General features: G+C 36.5%; 1 protein-coding gene across 7 annotated transcripts in view; it reads right to left on the bottom strand.

Annotated features, from left to right (window-relative positions):
• DPYD (dihydropyrimidine dehydrogenase) overlaps positions 1-18,450 on the bottom strand; it is a 352,451-nt gene that overhangs the window by 245,207 nt on the left and 88,794 nt on the right. For all 7 annotated transcript variants that reach the window (XM_080603522.1, XM_080603523.1, XM_080603524.1 and 4 more), the window contains one exon: positions 9,124-9,211. In XM_080603522.1, coding sequence (XP_080459648.1) covers positions 9,124-9,211 — 88 coding nt within the window. The remainder of the gene's footprint in view (positions 1-9,123; positions 9,212-18,450) is intronic.

The raw sequence follows: 18,450 nt of genomic DNA, 5'->3' as shown, positions 1-18,450 counted from the left end.
TGAAGCAGCACTCGAAGGCCAGCCTAAATATCCTAGAGCATCTTAACTCGCAATAGATGTCTGGTCCCCAGGCAATTAGATCTAGCTCTTCCCAAAAAATCCCCACTCTAAAGGAATAATTATAAACTAGTAGTGAGGATTTTCCTCACTAACTCAAAGACAAGATGTTTTTGAAAGAATTTTTGTTCAGTTTTATATTTCCCAAAGTATGAGAGATATTTTCCCTTCCTGTGTTGTCCAGGATTATTATTTTTGTTATCTTCAGCTCTGGTTCAATGGAAACAGTTACAATAACATGCATTTGCATTTAAGTAACTTCATTACAGATTTCCTACATTTTTAGGGTTTGTAATTAAAATCAATATATAAACCTAGTTATTATGCGTAAAAACCAAATCCGTTAAGCTATTCCTTTTTAAAATTAATTTTATTACATATCTGTAAAGTATGTAAAGCCCTTGCACTTGAGCTGTGCCACTACAGGCAGTGTCAACACAGCTGAAACATTTCACTTGCTCTGCAAATTCAAACCAAAATCTGAGCACAACTACGCTACACAGCACAGATATATGAAGACTGTCACTAAAGCCATGTTACAGCACATAATTGAGGCTGCAGCAAGGTAGAGAAAGAGGAGATAGTATGTTAGAGTAGCACCTGACCAGATAAGATTGGACCAGGTTCACTGTGGGTATATGACTGAGATCACAGCTTACTGATAGGATATAGAGGGAAACCTATCTCAGGACATCATGCTAGAGTTCCGTAAGAAGAAGGCTGGGACCAGTATCCTAATGGAGGCAATGCCAAGTGCTGACGGACTCTTAATCTGGTGCAACATGAGTGTATTAAGGCAAGGTCCTTATCTGGGAATTTATGAGGAGTTGCTGTCATGATCATGATCTGCTGATGCTACCAATTCTAGTGGTAGCGCCTGAGCACAAGATGTTTAGGTACCCTCACTTCTTCAAAAGAGAGTACTGAAAGACATATAGTACATACTACCATACTAAATATTAAGACATCAGATGAAGTGTATCAAAGAGCATGTCTCTCCTAGTCTTAACATCCGAAAAGTTTTAATGATAAGCTAATTAAAAGGTTGTCACACCTGAAGTGCAGTGTTCCACAAACTTACACTTTTAGAAGAGCTGTAGTTCCCTAACTCTCCTCTTCCACACCCTGCCTCAGTTTCCACCTTTCAGAACACCAGCATAACCACTGTTCCCATTGCCACTGATACTGGTCACTGCCAGTGAAGGGATATGGCCACATGCTGCTACCATCACTTTGTACTTAAGTTCAAGAGTAAGCCTATCTGCAACCTTCCAGATACCCAGGGCAAAGCCCAGCACAGAGACAGGTCCATGGGCAGGACTTCAGGAGCCCAGCTCCAAGTCGCTTCATCTCTTTGTCGTTCCATTCTATCTATTAATTTATTCTGCTTTCACTGTGCTGATTCATTACCTAATGTATCAAACATTATTAAAAAAATGTTTTCCAATACTTTACCAAAAAAACTGGCAGGAAAATATATTATTGTTTAGAAAGTTACACTAAGTGGTGTTATATAGACTGTGTTACACCACTGCAAACCATGAGTTACTACGGTAATAAATAAGCATTTGCAGTATATGTACAATAACTTAAATGCTTTGTTATATGAACGCTTTTTCTTACATAACATCCTCTTTTTCCAGCTGAAAACATGTATTACTGATCAATTACCAGTGACATTAGAGGCAGAATACTCAATAGAATATCCACATTCCTGAAAAAAAAATATTATTGATCATTTTCATTTCACAAAACCAGGGTGTAGTAGGCTACACACAACACAGATATGAGACACAGACATGCCAAGTTGGGAACTACACACCGCATGCAGTACAGAGGAGCAGACCAGAGTTAAAGGGAGGCAGACTTCATTAAAATCACTAAGTTACTACAGCGCATGAAATGATGCAAACTATCTTGGATGCAAACAGTTTGGAGTGTTTTTTTTAGATGCTGAAATAATAAGACGTCTCAGTTGGCTAGTTTCTTACAGACGTCACAGAAGAAACAAGTCTAAAACTAGAATGTTTCTGAATTTTTTAATGAGATAAATGTCTGCTTGTGCTTTTGTTCATAGAATCTTCTTTCCTGTGCACTTCCGCAGAAATAAATTAATCTAACTGGATAGGATGTTTTGTGGCTTCCTATATCAAAATGTCAATAAATACTACATTGCTAACACAGGGAACAAAAACAAGCCTTAAACAGACATCAATAATCTGTGGAAACCGGGCAGAGGAGAATCTCCACATGTATCATTTGGAAGCATTATATAATTTGCATGTAAATTAGACTGTTTTTTACTTGGAAAAAAAAACTATTAAAACACATAGGATCAATACTGACAAACAAGAAGAAATTGCATTTACTATCAGGAAATGCATACAGCATCTTTACTTTCGTTCAATTTAAGAGTTTTTTATATAAATTCCTTATGCATCGGGGTGTTTTGATATGGCAGTTTTCTCAAAAAAAAGATATTCATTATTGTGCTTTGTGTAATAAAAATGAAAACATTGACTTCATCAGGATTATGGGATGGAGTGAATACATTAAAAGAAAAGAAGAAAAAATAGTAATTTCCTCTTCCTCTGGGTGAGGTTTAAAAAAAGAGAGACATAACAAAAAATACAGGAAAATATCACCTCCCTCTATCCGTGCTCCTGTTCTGTGATGGCTTTCAAATTTGCTCAAGCTGCATTGGATTAAAATATTTTCCCATACCGAAGAACCACTATTTAAAGTACATTGTTATATAAGTAGCATTTTTCACATTGACACACACCAGTTAAAATATAACAAGAAACGCCTCCAGTCTGTCAGCCCCCCACCAAAATATCTTCCGAAGAAGAATGAACAAAACATAACAACTTACCAAATCATACATATTCTATATTATAATGCTGATGATTTTTAATCAATCCAGAAATCTTTCACATCATTTGACTTATGTCATCATAACAGGACTGTAATTTCACACAGTGTCACTATCTTTTTATGAAAAAGAACGGAAGAAATATCTTGTACTGTCATTTTGTCCTTTGTAGTCTAGAATGTGAGAGATTCCTTAATTGACATAGTGTCATCGCAAAAGTCTATTCTACATAATTACACTATGGCAACTGAAACCAGCTGTCAGCCATTCCATTACACTAAGTACAAACAGACATCTCAAGAAAAGTCACTGCTTCAAGTACATCAATTTAACACCATTACTACTTTCTCTTTTAAATGTTTTTTGTATTTAGTGACCTGAAATATAGAAAGATTAACACAGAAAGCTGAATAAAACAGCAATTTCAAAAGCCTGAGGCCTCAAAGTAGTACTTAAAGATTAATTGTGATGCATATCTGTATATAATTATTACCAATCATCTAGCAGCTTTCTGACTTCTACAATCTTTCACTGTATTAACAGTATCCCACTTACAGTATTCTACATATGAACTCATGATTTTCTATGTCCTTTTAAATGGCATAGAGATGTCCTTTGTTAATTTACTCCAAGTTCCTCTGGCACAGAAAAAACATCATTCTGTTTCTCTCACCTGTCCTATGCCTCTCACCACCCTTTCTCTCATGCAATCTTTTCTTCATTTCATCTTCCCTTAATAATCCCACTGCTTTTTGTCTTTTGCCTTCCTTTGTCTACCCACTTTTCCTTCTTTCTCATTTCCAGTATATTGCCACATACATTTTTTCCTTTAATCCTTCAATCTCCCAAACTTCAGCTTCACCTTTACCCTTTTGGTAACCTTTTATACCCTCTAACTCCTTCCCTCTCCCATTTCTCCCTTGAAAACCTCTATTTCCTCTGGTTTTATTTTAATCTAAGAATTTCTCTAAAACTTAGTCTTGTGTTTCACAGCTATCCTGTACTTTCCTGGCATTCAGCTCTTACTGTACCATTTCCCTACCATCATTCCACACGGTCCAAACAGTCCTACAGTCCTATACAGAAGGCAGTGTGGCTTTTTAATTTTTTTTTTATTATTATTTTTTAAATGCTTACCAGAAGGCTTACATCCACCTATGAGGTCTATTAGAAAATGGTGGACCTGTCAGCTCAGACCAGGTATGGGAGAAGATGGTCAATCTGAACAAGGAGAAAACTGTTGGATCAGTCACAGAGGGCTGCAGAGACAAAGTGCAGTTTCAAGTACTGATGTCACAAAAGATACTTCTGCATCCCCAGTTCTTCATTATTAACTCAGACTATAAAGGATGAGTCACTCACTTTTCATGCCTGTGCCACGTAACACAACTTAATATCCCTATGCCTTGCCTTAACTGCACCATCAGTTGTTTTTCACTGTGACTACTCAACCATGAAGGTGTCCGGTAACAAAACCTCCAAGATTGTCTCACTGCACAGTACAAAGGCAGTGTACATGAGCAGCTGTTGCTCTTCAATGAGCAGCTTCCTCTGGCACAGACTTCAGCTTAACAGCAGGAAAGCTGGACAGGCAACAAGCATTTAGGCTGAGAGCTGCAGGATTCCCTGCTGATGTAATACTTGATTGTACCAGCCCTAAAGGATGACAAGTGTTGGAGCTCCATTTTACCAAACTCCATTTTACTTCTTGCTTTGACATATCAACACAAGGAAAGGAGGACACAAACTCCCTAAGATCTCTCCTGGGACTATTTCAGAGGAGAGAATGAATTAAGGGAGAACCATTCTCCTGCAGCATCTAAATGTGATTTGTTTTTTTCCCTTAGTTTTTTGTTGTTGCTGTTTTAGAGGGGGAGATAATGAAGATGGCTCTTGTCTATTATAAAACAAAGAATACACACTTTGCAATGCGAAGGTTGTACTTAAAGAGAGGACAGATGGAAGTCAGAACACACAGCATCTTCTGATGTTTAAAAACAAATGTAGTTACACGTGCATGGGGAATTTGAAGTCTGGTCTCCAAGAGATGCAACTGCAAGCAGTCAGTATGAACTGAGAAACAGTGACTGGGAAGACACAACGGACTAGACTGTACCTTTAGAAAGTGGAGTTGTAATCCAGTTTGTATGGAAAAGGAGAATGGAAGTTGTGGCCTAAAGTCTACTGAGTTGCAGTGGCCTAACACAATGCAGCATAAGTGATATCCTTTTTCTCAAAGAGGCTCAAGGCTCACTGAGCCTGGCAATTCAATTACCCTCTCAACCCAGAAACTACCCCTCCCTCCCTCTCCCTCTTCTACTCTTGAGCTGAGGTCTAATGGCAGAGCAGCGAAGAACAGCTACATTGTACATGGCCTCTAAATATCTAAAAAGCCTCAGGCTTCAGAGAACAAGAATCCCTGACCTTTTATGATTGCTATAGCAGTTTTCCAACAAAACAAACTACATACAATAGAGCTCTTAAATATCTGACAAAGTAATTCATTTCCAGTACATTGCTGTCTAAATACTCCATATTAATAATGAATAATGTTTAAATAAATACCTGAATACCATACTGCTTACTGCTTAGACACAGATGAGGAATTTATTGACCAGAATCTCCTCTAAACAGCTAGAAGGGTAACCTACTGCAGGGAGTTTCTTGAGAGAATAAGGAAGAAAGATTCAGAAGTGGGAGAAGAACTTCAAATAAGCCCAGAAACCCTACTTGGATTTCCAGGACTTACTGACCTTAAGTACCTGAATATTCTGCACTTCAGCTTTTTATTTTGTTTAGAAGCTAACAGATATATTTATAAACTATTGGATTAAAAAAGAAAATGTATTTACAAGGTGAAAACAACAAAAAGATGTATAATTTTGAAAAGCATTTTCAAAGGCATTTAACAAAACTTTGGCAGTGTGAAGTATACTTACAACAATAATGCAAAAATATTCAGCAAGTGTATTGCTGAATGATATCTGGATAATAATTTTAATACAATTTTAGAAGAAGTACAGCAAACAGCTATGGAACATGGTGAGAAATTACTTGTTGGTTCCATTAAAAACTTCCCAAATTATAAGCTTGAAGTTTCAATGTGTTTTTCAAAAATGCACTGTTCTTGACTTCTGTCTGCTCTAAAAGCAGATGGTGCAGGTACCTCAAACACCACAGCAGCAGAATGAAACAGAGGAGAGGACACTGCAGTACCCACCACACCAACTCCCCCAGGGCCAGGACTTCAAGTGAACCATTTCAATTTTCCATATCTCCCTCTCAACTTCCACCATAACTTTTCCACTAACTTTGTAGAAAGCAAGAGTTTCAAAGTGCAATATTTAAAAAGGAAAAAAGTAATATTAAACATATATACCTAGAAAAACATCCTATTAATAAAGGAAAATGTAAGAATGTAGTGTTACTCTTCCTGAACAGAATCTGTCATAATAGAAAATTTCTATAAAATGCATTGGAAGTAAATTCAACAAAAGAAAAACTCAGCCTAGCAGAATGCAGCCATCAAGACAAGGTTGGGTTTCCTCTAAGCAGCATTACTTCCCTGCTTGGTACATGAATTACAGGAGGTACAACCATTGATGTGGAAGCCATAAACAAGCAAGATTTCCCAGCCTTGTTGCTCAGCCCATGACCTCAACTATTTGCTAAGCATATTTGATATTTTTTTATTTTTTTATTTTTTTTTAAGTCAGAATTCTCTGTCTCAGAGAAATGCTCCCATAACTATGCAATACTGGATTTCTCTTTTGTTTTAGGGTAGGGAGAGAAAGCAAAGGGTCAGCCTGCATGTAAACTTCTACTTGAAACTGAATTTCATAGATGCAGTGCTGATTTTAGGCATGCAAGTTCCCATCCAATTATCTTGGCTAAGAGAAACTGACTATCTGACTTTTTAAAACTTCCTGCGTGTGAAAGTGTCCTTCATTCTATGCAATTACCAGGCATCAACATGAGGCAAAAGCAGTTACCAAAATCACAGTATGCTCTTTTATAAAAACTACAGTTTCTTACTGGATATAGAAGCTACTACTAGGGATGGGATTCAAAAAGAAAGGCTGTAAGTACGTTTCAGTAATCTGAGACACAGGTTTTCCCCTACGGAATCATAAGTCTCCTAAGAGAATAGCAGTATACTGCAATTCTTTTCTAAAGCAGGATTTTCCAATAAAACATCAACTGATCGGGTCACTTGTTCAGGGCAAATGCAGAGTCTTACCTAGCATCTGCAACTTCCAAGATGCTTTTAAAGAGTTATCAAACAGCCCAAACACTACAGGGTTGACCTGCCTCACCAACCATCAGACAGGTAAAATCTGGCCCTATTAAAACCTTGCAGAGTGCACCCATTGGTGTCAGCAGGGCAAAGACTTCACATCTATAAGGCAGATTCCTGTTATTATTCTAGTACACCTTTGCCAAAATATAACTCTCAAAGCTCTGCAGTCACCCCTCCTTGACTTCCTCTCCTCTGTAATGGATTCACAGAATTCAGAATGAATCAGCTGTTAAAATGACTTACCCTTTCTGCCAAGTCACAAAAGGGCATTATATTTCTGAGGCTATGAGAATTTAAAAGACCCACCAAATTTCTCATTTCAAGATGCTGCTGGTGTCAGTTCTTCAGAAATTTTCTGTTGTAATTTTCAGTTTGCCTTCTTATTCTTTACTCCCAGCTTTCACGTTTCCATACTAAGGCCCCTTTTCTTTCCTCACCAATGCATCACCCTATCCTATCCTAGGCAGTAACACAACTAACCCTTAATCAAGAAAGACCATCCTGGTAAAATACTTTCATAAAATTTGCTTTGCTTTTCCTAGAACTACAACATGATCACAGGATGACACTAACAGTTTTGCTATTGCCTTGTACCTTCTCTGTTCAGTTCATCTCCTTCATAATGCCTGACAGAGGTAATAACAAGCAATATGCTCCATGCTATACTATGGTCGCAAACAGATGCCTACATTCATAAATACAAATGCTACACTGACAAGGTACAGATAATATAAGAAAACTGTCTATATGCAGATGCCGGGCATAATGCCAATTCCCACATCAACACACAGTTGTATTATAATTGATACATGTATCTTAATATCTCCTCTTATCCTAATGTTTCTTGTTAAGGTGCAAAATTTACCAGTGTTTTCTCCCCAGAGGACAGAGCACAGTACAAGCAATGTGGATGTTGGCTCATGCACGGCAGCACTGCTGTTGCCCACTTCTCTCCAGCTCTACCCACGTGGGCCCTTTCAGTTGCATCCAACAGCAAGATGGGCTGGAGCATAACATGCGGCCAGAAAATCTTTGTATCACCTCCTGTGGTTCATGAGTTTAGTTGGGCTCATACAGATAAACAAATCACACTGCTGCGAATGATTCCACAGATGGGAAGTAAGTTTTTGAGATTGCAAGGGGCAATAATATCCAGTCATCTTTAGACTATCCCAGATAGCCTAATGAATCTTGTCATATCAACTTTGCAGTCATTTTTGTTTATTCCTATTTCTTACTGTTAAAAGTAATATATAGACCACAAATGAAAATAAAGTTTTTAAGCTTTCATTATTATTACAGTAAAATAGCCTATTAAGAAAGGAAAATATACAGTACCTCCAAAAAAGGGGGCTCAATTTGTTCCTGTAATATTTTACTGCTAGTCTAAGTGACAGTCCACATTTGCACTAGCCAGAGCCTCTTACTATAAAGTACAACAGTGAGAAAACATTCCTTGAGATGACCACCTTCATGTCAGATTTCTGCCGAAAGCAAATTTAAATTATAATCACTTGTTAAACAACAATAAGAAAAATATTTAATGAAAGAAAAGTTTTGTAACTCTAATACCTCAGGTAGCAGCAAAGTTAAATCACTGCATTGTAATGCTCAGTTTTTGTTTTTGTTTTTTTTTAATACCATTATGCATGAAAACCATCAAAAACAAAAACTTTTCAGCAATACTGACACAAAGAAGTAGATTTGCAATATACACTATCTGTTCTAGCACAGAACAGCAGTAAAAATAATTAAAAATTAGATTACTTGAATTTTAAACTATCTGTTGTAAACATTTTACAAAGATAAGACTTGTAATGCAATCACATTAACAGAACTACAAGCAATCACTGCTATCTGCTTCCATGTACTACGGCAAGTCTGATTTTACCTTATTTGCAATACTTGTGATGAATGACTTGATGTCCAGATTAGTTGGGCAACTCTTCTGACAGGGGGCATCTGCACACTTCAAGCATCTACAGGAATAAAAGAAAATGTGTCACAGAGACATGGAATACAAATGCTGCCAATAGCATAATGTTTTCAAGTGAGTGTGGTAGAAGATAAGTCACAAGCGAATAATACAAAGCATTTTCATAAAATTTCTATTTAAAAACTCAAGTGCTACATGATCATTATCAAATTAAGTTGCACAAACATTAAATTCTGTTGACTCCACTTCACAAGTGAAGTGAGTAGGGTGCAGTTACAAACGTGGACTATGCACACTAAGTATTAGGAAACAATGTCCAATTATGCTTTTTTTTTTTTTCTCCTGGAATCCAAGATCGCTAAACTTCTGACCATTTCATTTTCCCATTTGAAAAACACCAATGCTGTGAATGAGAGTTTATTAATGAAATTCTGCAAGTGTTACTGTGGATTACATTCTAGAGGTTGGACAATTAGATGTACTAAATCAACTATTTCCACAGAGGAAGGAACTAGTTTGTACTGTATGTGCCAAAGAACAAGAATGGCTGGTAAATTTTCAAGTCACTTTTCTATGAGTTTCCTAAAATATGTCTGTGACCTTTGAAAACACTTCAGTATTCCTAAGCATACTCCCAACTGAAATGCCTAAGACCCTCTTCTTGTCATCCCTAATGACAAACTTTATCGTATATTAAAACACGCAAATTTTAAATAGGAATGATTTACAATCTGTGCCTGCTAGTCATGCATGGGGGTTTACTGGTAAAGTTGTTTGCACAAGTCTCTTCTAAGAAGTAAGCCTTAAGGGTTGCCTGCGTAAGTTACAATAAACAAATCTATCACAAAAGGTAAAAGTCAGCTGAAGAATGAAAACGGTTCTCTAATAAACACAAAGATATTTGCATGCAATTCTTGGTTCTACATACCAGTGATTATCACAGGTCAAATGCCACACTCCTAATTCACTAAATTATTCCAGATGCTCTTTCAATACAGTTTTACTAATGCGCAGAATTTATAAAATTTGTAGTTTTAACTACTTTTGGAAAATGAAATGTTTCTTTTTTTTTTTTTTGCATATTGTCTGAACATGACTACTTACAGTCCCACAACTCTACCTTAATCATCATTACTTAGTAGTAAATGATGCTGCACAACTGGCTAGGACAGACTACTTTCAAACACAGAGAAGTGCAAGAGTCCTACAGAAAACACACACGGAAATGAAGAGCAAATTAAAAGAGAATGAACAAGCCTGAAAGACCTGAAGTGAAAAACTGGTCTAACTTTGTCAGTCACATGCATTGTTTGTGTTTTTCTCCTCCAGTTAAGGGTGGAATAAGAGTGAAAGCAAAGCCAAAGTAAAAGATGAATTAGTCTTTAATCTTGTCATTCATTGTCATCTAGCTGGGTATTGCAGCCACCACGGCACCAGTCATACCGCACCTGAATTTGAAGGTACATGTGGTAGCACTGTTTGGATTTCCTCACAGATCTATTCATGGGAAAAGGGTCCGAAAGGAAATATTTAAAGGAAAATAGGTCTCATGGACAGCAAAGGCAGGGAAACGTAGTAAAGCCAGATTCAGGTTCAACACCACGGCAGGCTGCTAGTTCAGCTAGCCCAGGATGTCAGAGGGCTCATGCAGAAGAGCACCAGCAAATTTAGCTGTGGTAGTTAAATACACTGCTGCCCAGCACAGCAAGCATATGTTATAAATGCCTTAACCAGCAAAGTCAGGCCAGTGGGGACCTCAAAAGGTGCATGTGTCCAGAGCACTGAGTCATGAGGATGCTCTTAGCATTCTAAGCAGCCTGAAAGACAGAAAAGTTCTAGTACTAGAAGCCAGGAATATAGGAGATACACTAGATAAAATCTGACACTGTAAGGGCTTGGATGATCATTTTGTCTGTGTAGGCAGTAAAGAAATAATAGAAGCAGAAAATCATACATTTAAAAAAAAAGGCAAGTATTCCATTATGACTTCTGGCTCTTCACATTCCTGAATGTGATTCACTTTAAAATGCAGCAGTCCTATATCTAAGACCAAAAGAATAACACTTAACATAAAATACATTTCTGTGGACTATGTATAGAACAATCTCATGTCAAAACTGACTAGAATGGCACCTAGCAGGATAAGCAGTGCACAGCTTTCCAGTTGTGGCTATTAAGCATCTTTACCGAATTGTATCTTTTTTGAATTTTGAAATGGTTCACAAATAACAGCTGTTGAAAATGTCAGCTATTTAAAGGGGAGGAGGGAGGCAACACCAACTTGAATGTGAGCTTTTGGGACGAGGGGAGGGTGTCATGAATATGCCAGTCCAGACTTTCTCTTATAATAAGACCATCTTCCCATTCTCTGAGCACTCTGCAGACTAAAGTGCGCCAGGCTGCCATTAATCCCACTTATCACCCTGACAGCTCAGTAATTACACTCCCACTATAGCTAGGTACTGGAAGGTACTGTAGGCCTAATAAAACATCAAGCACTGTGCAGAATGCATGCTGGTGAGGTGTTTTATTAAACTTGGGGGGATGATCATCAAGTGACATTCATGTTGACCTATTTTTCTATTTGACAATAAATTATGCTTTGACCATACCATAATATATATTACAAACTGCATTTGCTGTACTAAGGAGCAAAGGTATTGCATTCTGGTGAGCCAGGCAAAAAGTGTAAATACAATAGCAGAATCATTCACCGGGAAGTTTTTACATAAATTGCTGCAAGTGATTGATCCTTTCAGAAACCACAGGAAAAATACCATGCTTAAGGGAATATGCTGGCAATTACCATGAGCCTCAATTCAACATGCATGTTCCCACATGAAGAAACATTAAGTATTAAATTTTTTTTAACTTTTCCTTTTCTTTAACTGCTTGCCCATTCTATAAAACCCCTTCTTGCAATTTACAGGGTAATTCCATTACTATGGTTTTAGTTCAAAAAAATGTAAAGAACAAAGTAGAAATTTAAATTAATTTTTTCTAATTCGCCTACTTGCTTCCATCAAATATAAGTGAAGAGCTACATGCTCACTGCTAAAAAGAAATATCTATGTTTTCAAGTAGTCATACTATTCTGGATGGCGTAAAGACACAGAGCATTAGACAAAGCTAGACCTATGCTAATCTCCAAGTAGTTTTGGCAGCATTTGTTAGTAAAATATATAGGGAAAAGCTTCCTACTGTCAGAAAATACTCTAGTGTTTCTCCCTGTTTGTTCATGGAACAACATCACCTTTAGAACCATATAAGCTATGCTGAGTCTAAAAAGATACTGTATTCACTTTATATGTGTATTTATTCCCATGCAAAAGGCAACACCATGGTCTTCGTACCACTAACCCCGATCTGAGGAACTCAAAGAAAATTAATGATATTTTTCATTTTGAAAGCACTTAGCTGTTGGTTCAACTCAGTTTTATTGTGAAATGGTAAATTAAGGTAGATATAAAACTCCTAGAAATGCTATGCAAGCATAGCATATTTATATAAATATTTATACAAATATTATCATTTGGCATAGCTTTACAGACATGCCTGTGACTATATAACAACAGAAATCCTTGTTTCCCACACATCTAAACTCAAAATTTACATCTCTTACTGAACAGTGTTAAATTATACATATGTATCCCCAGTGAACTTAAAATCTTTAACTTTTTATTTTAAGATATTGCAACACTAAAGCTATTTAACATTTAAGGTAAGCCTGCTTAAATCTCTTACAGGCACAAAATTATACATGCAAAGGATACTTATGCAGTAGCCCAATATTATCAGCTCTCAGGTTTGTACCTAATAATTTTGTCAATGTAAAATAAGCACCCAAAACTGTGTGTACACACAGAAACTCATTCAATCTACCTCTAATAGCATAGGTACTAAAAAAGCAAAACCAAAAATAAGCAAAAAAAAAAAAAAAAAGGCAACACAGCAGTAGATTCCAAACATCTGAAAGTAATAAAAAGGGAAAAGGCACTTAAGAAGTAGTGAATTTTTTTTCAATGCAATAAAAAAGGAAAATGAAATAGACAAGCTGCAAATTTCTGGAGCAAATACTACCCTTTGGGGGAAAAAAGATGCAAGAGAAATATAAAGTATGTCTACATATAAATAAAAGAAGAGATAATAAATGAGGGGGGAAAAAGAACAAAGACGTAACAAATTTCTGTACCAAATTCTTTCCTTTGGGATAGCATGACACAAGAAAATTGTTCTACACTTTTGTTTACAGAGGCAAGAAAGAAGGAAGTCATAGACAAAGCTAATTTTCAATTAACAATTTTAATTGTCTACTTGTTGAAATATTTGTAAGTATCCTATTTTAAAGTCAATATTTTTGACCAACAGACTAGCCCATAACACGTCTTTGCTTCTAAACAAAGAAGGGCAATTTAGCTACATCATTACCTAAAACTGCAGTGAACAATTGTCTATCTAACTGGCAATAATACTACCTAAAGTGCAATCACATGTATGCTGAAAGGCCAGGACTGAAATAGATAATCTGAAATAATATTCAGCAATGGATCATTAGTGATAACCTATCAAATTTTCGTATATCACAAAACAAGCTAAGTTACCTTTATCATGGTTACTGCTGGCAGAGGCTTAGAAGCAGATTAAATCCTAATCCATTTATGTGGGTTTCTGCAGGACAAACACTAATTTTGCAAAAGGGTTTCCAGGTCTGTAGAAGTTTCTAAAGCTTTATCTGCTACTCAGAAAGATAGCCCACCTAAGCTGTACATAGTACACAACAATATTCAGTATCCAATTCCTGACACTTCGGCCAACTAGTTTTAAGAGAATGGTAGAGCTGACTCCACCTAACAAACTGGAGGCCAGTTAAAGTTCCCAATGAAGAACAACCCCAAGAATGCTGATGTCAAGACACTTGATTCTAAGTCTCTTGTATCCCTCTCTAAACTGAGAGCTGGGGACACTTAATGGTGAAACAAGAAGACCATAGGTATGGGAGAAATAAATCTATAGTTTCCAAATAAATCTACAATTTCCAATGTCAGAAACAAAATTATGGTAATGTCTCAAAAAAAAAATAAATCCTTGGTGCTTGGTATAGGAATAATGCTCTCAGCTTGTATATGGACATGAATGCCAGTGAGTGTCAAAATTTAGTTGTTGTTCTTCCATCTCAGTGGTGGATTTAAATGGGCTACATCAAGCATGCAGTTCCTGACAGGTATCTTCACTAACCTATCGTACACTTCTCATGTGAAACCCAAATACATGCTTTTATCTGAAGTAGTTATTCCATCTCAGCCTCTACAATTAAGATCAGAGTGAACCTCTGATTCTTTATCTGAATGTTATTCTTTCTCATTTCTTGAAATCACGCCCAAAAGACAAAGATTCTTCCCAGTTTACAAGTGTTCTATGTTTTGGAAGGGGCTATTAAAAATAATAATCTTCTCTTTCTGCTCCATAGTATATCAATGTTGCTTCAAGTCTGATTTTTAATACTACTGTTGTTACTAGGTTTGCATCTGGTAATGTAGCCAGCCAGGAAGTCAGACTTCAGCCCTAGATAACACAGACAGTAGCTATGGGTTACAGCAAAATGAATGTATCTTCCTTCACCAGGAATTTTACATTCTGTAGCAGCAGCTGCAGTTTTGGTGCTGTCTGTCACAGAAAACTATCATGGGAAACAGTACCTGATGTCCTTGGGAGACTCCGGGCCTTCTCCTCAACTTTTGAGTTATTTCTGGCCCCTTATATTGTGGCATCTCTCTAATGAACTTTGGTTGGTCCCTTTATTGATATTCTCTCCCAAATTAGGGTGGTATTGCCATACCTCTTCAAAAAGGTTGTATTTAAATTGCTACATTTTTGTCGTTCCCATGAACAACAGCGTAGACGTTGGTGTCAATTAGCTTAAAAAATTCAATAAATTGATTTTTTCACTGGCTTTAAAAGCAAGCTGGGATTTGGTGGTGGTGTTTTTTGTTATTGTTGTTGTTTTGCTATTGTTGTTTGTTTGGGGGGTGCTTTTTGTTTTTGTTGTTGTTTTTAACAAACCTGTTACATTTGCACATTTCTTTCTAACCATTTCTTTAAAAATCCTCTATGGAAGAATCAGCTGACTTAGTTCACTGCAAACACTTCCAGCTAGGCTTAAGAAGTTTAAAACAATCCTATGAGAGCTCTGTATAAAACTACAGAATTTATGTAGTGGCACATAACACACCAGATGTTGCCAGATGTGTTTAAAATAAGAAGTAAACACACGTAGTACTTGAATTTTTATTTTAATATGTTGCATTAGCATTAGAATTTAGGTTTAGGTACTGCAATAGGCCCTCAGATCTTAGGCCTAATTCATGGACTAATTGCTCCCAACAAGCAATTGGCTAAGAAGTTAGCATTGCTCTCTGATGAATGAATTTTTCAAGTCCTTCCAACAGGACTAAGTACATAACTGGTCTAAAGATTGCTGCTTTGTACAATGGAAGAAAAGGTATTTGGGAAGCTGGGTCTTCAAATCTGATTATTTGAAATACATATAAGAGGGAATTAAGTTGAACTTAACAACGTACAAAAATACAGGATACATTTTCAGAAGAAAAACCTACCTGAGTTTAATTTTCAGCTTTATATTTATGCCGACACCACTGGCCAAACACATCAACATACACATGAACATGGGAACAACAGACACAAGGGAACAGCATATACTGCAACTATTAAAAAGTCTGTTATTTAAAAATTTGAGGGCAAATTTGACTCTACATGTAAATAGGAAGTTCATTCCATAACCTGGATAGATATGCATTTCTCATAGTTCATTATTACAAAAAGAAAAAAATTAAAAACTCGCACCCTCTGAATAAAGGATTTATTGAGTAAACTACTTCCTCTCTTGCACTCCAGAACTGAAAGAACTGTTTCTATTTCAAGTAGAAGAATTTCAAATATTACAGATTTACAGCAATATTTATTCTACACATTGCTCCCATTTCCTTTTTTTGTTTTATGCATTATGAAATTGCTATATTTTCAAAAGTATTAATCAATACTCAAAATTAATTAAACTGTCCCAGAAATCTAATTATTGTTGCAATTTATATTACAGTCAAAAACATTTTAATTTAAAAACTTAAGAGTTTTTAGAGTTATAAAAGAAAATAGTTAAGAGCAAATTTGTAACCTCTCTGGAAATAATAACTACATTTTACACTGCATACTAATTAATATTTCCTGAACATGATAATAACACATTATGGCTTATTGTTTATCTTGCCAAACTTGGTGGTATCCTATATTATTCCAGTAATGTAAAAGAGGCACAAACACCCTCACTAATAAGCCTTTGATACTATTTATTTGGAACTCAGACTGTGCTCCTTCAAGTCCTCTTTATTTGACAAACCTCCTCTTTATTTGCTTGCCTCCTCAAGCACTTTATTTGCCAAACCAACCACTTGTGGCTCAGCCACACCTAGCCTTGAGGATTGTTTTAAACCAGTACATTTCTGTTCACCACAGTAGTGATCCCTTTCACGTAGAAGACAGCTGTTACATGATGTTCAATATCCTTTTAATCCTCTATAGACCTTAGACAGAATGGGTTGACAGAACTGACAGTTTTTATTATAGCTCGCCCTGTACACAATAATCTTCTTTCACCTGGACTATTCTCCCAGAAGTGTTGCAGACTCTTTGACTTACATCAAGGATTATTTCTAGTCTTTTTAAGAGAGAAGAAATTATTTTTATGTGGCATAATTCTTATCCTGTGTAAATTACCTTTTCAAAATATGAAACACCTGTTGTCTGATTATTTTAATGTGAATGAAACTCTTTTGGGTTCACTTCAGGAAAAATGTACTTTACAAGTTAAGTCACAGATATTTTCTTCCAAAATGCTTTCATCATCTATGCCCATCTTTCAAATGCCATGTACAATACATCATTAACAACAGGAGTGCATATCTGCCATTTATTTGTACTGAAAACTTTTAATACAAAGATTGTTTAATGTGTATAAATAATACATCTTTATGTGTATAAATAATATAGTGTAACTAAAATGCATGCATTGACAATTTAAGAAAATCTAATTTCAGAACTAAAAAGCCAGAAGAAAAATGTCCTTACTACAGCGCACAGAGACCCTAACGATCAGACCAATAGTGCTAATGCTCATCTGTCTTGCAATTTAGGCATGCCAGCAATTCCACCACTATGAATGCAACAGAGATTTAGACAAAGAACCTTTGTGAAGAAGTTGTCCTGGGAAAGGCAGCAATAGCAGGATAAGCTAATGTTATCCTTACTTTTAGGAGCTGAGCTCCAAATAGTTCTTTGGCTCTCTCTTCACTACTATCCTGCCAGTTTGCCTAGAGAACCAGTATCATGTTAAGCTTGAATCTGGCCACTTCCAAGGCACGCTTCGCTGCTCTCTGCACAAAGCATTCCCACTATTTCCAAAACTATTAGCAAGGGGTAGGAGTGGTGGGAGGGGACAGAGGGTAAAACACCAAATAGGTCTGGGTAGGCTTTGCTGCTAATGTCACCTGTTCCTACATCGAGCACAATCTGAAGCAGACAAAAGCATGAATTACCTCAGTGAATTTTGTATTCAAAATAATAGTTTCAAAAGTTTCAGTTTGCCTTTTTTTTCATGCTTGGAGAAAGAAGTAACGTTTTTTAGATGGTACTGTAGTGCAGGACTCCAGAAACAACTATGAGTTCAGCCACATTTCCATTGTGAAGCTGATAAAGATGCTTCTTCCCATACAGGAGATAAGTTATTGACCCCTGGTAACGATCTTTTTCCAAATTTTATAACTCTTAGACTATTCTCAATAAAAACTCAGTCGCCAGATGCTGAGCACTCTAATTCATTATCTGACTGCTTACTGTGCTTTATTTTAATATGACTGTAGTGCCCAGTGGGCTTAGACCAACCACTTATTTGCTTATAATTTAAGCCCTTAAGCAATTTGTTAAACCAACCTAGCACATCTTCCAGAAGCAAGTTCCAAATTCCAGAGCCCAAACTATTAGGAACAGCCCCAGTGTCCTCACTCTCTTCCTCAGCTAAAAAATGAAGCAGCTACATGTTTGAGAATGATGTGCTGTTAATATTTTTGCTAGAAACTGCATGTGTGCAATCACAGCCTTCCATCTTCTTTTGCAAATGAATTTTTTTTTCCCCCCAAGATACCCTAATAAGTAACACTGGGTAAACACAGACATCAAGCAAAAAGGAAATATGCTTCCTATATTTTCTTCTAA

This window comes from Anser brachyrhynchus, assembly GCF_964034855.1.
Source record: "Anser brachyrhynchus genome assembly, chromosome: 8".
In the NCBI taxonomy this organism is placed as follows: domain Eukaryota; kingdom Metazoa; phylum Chordata; class Aves; order Anseriformes; family Anatidae; genus Anser; species Anser brachyrhynchus.
Note: the sequence above shows the minus strand (reverse complement) of the source record. Positions and strands in the feature narration are given on the sequence as shown.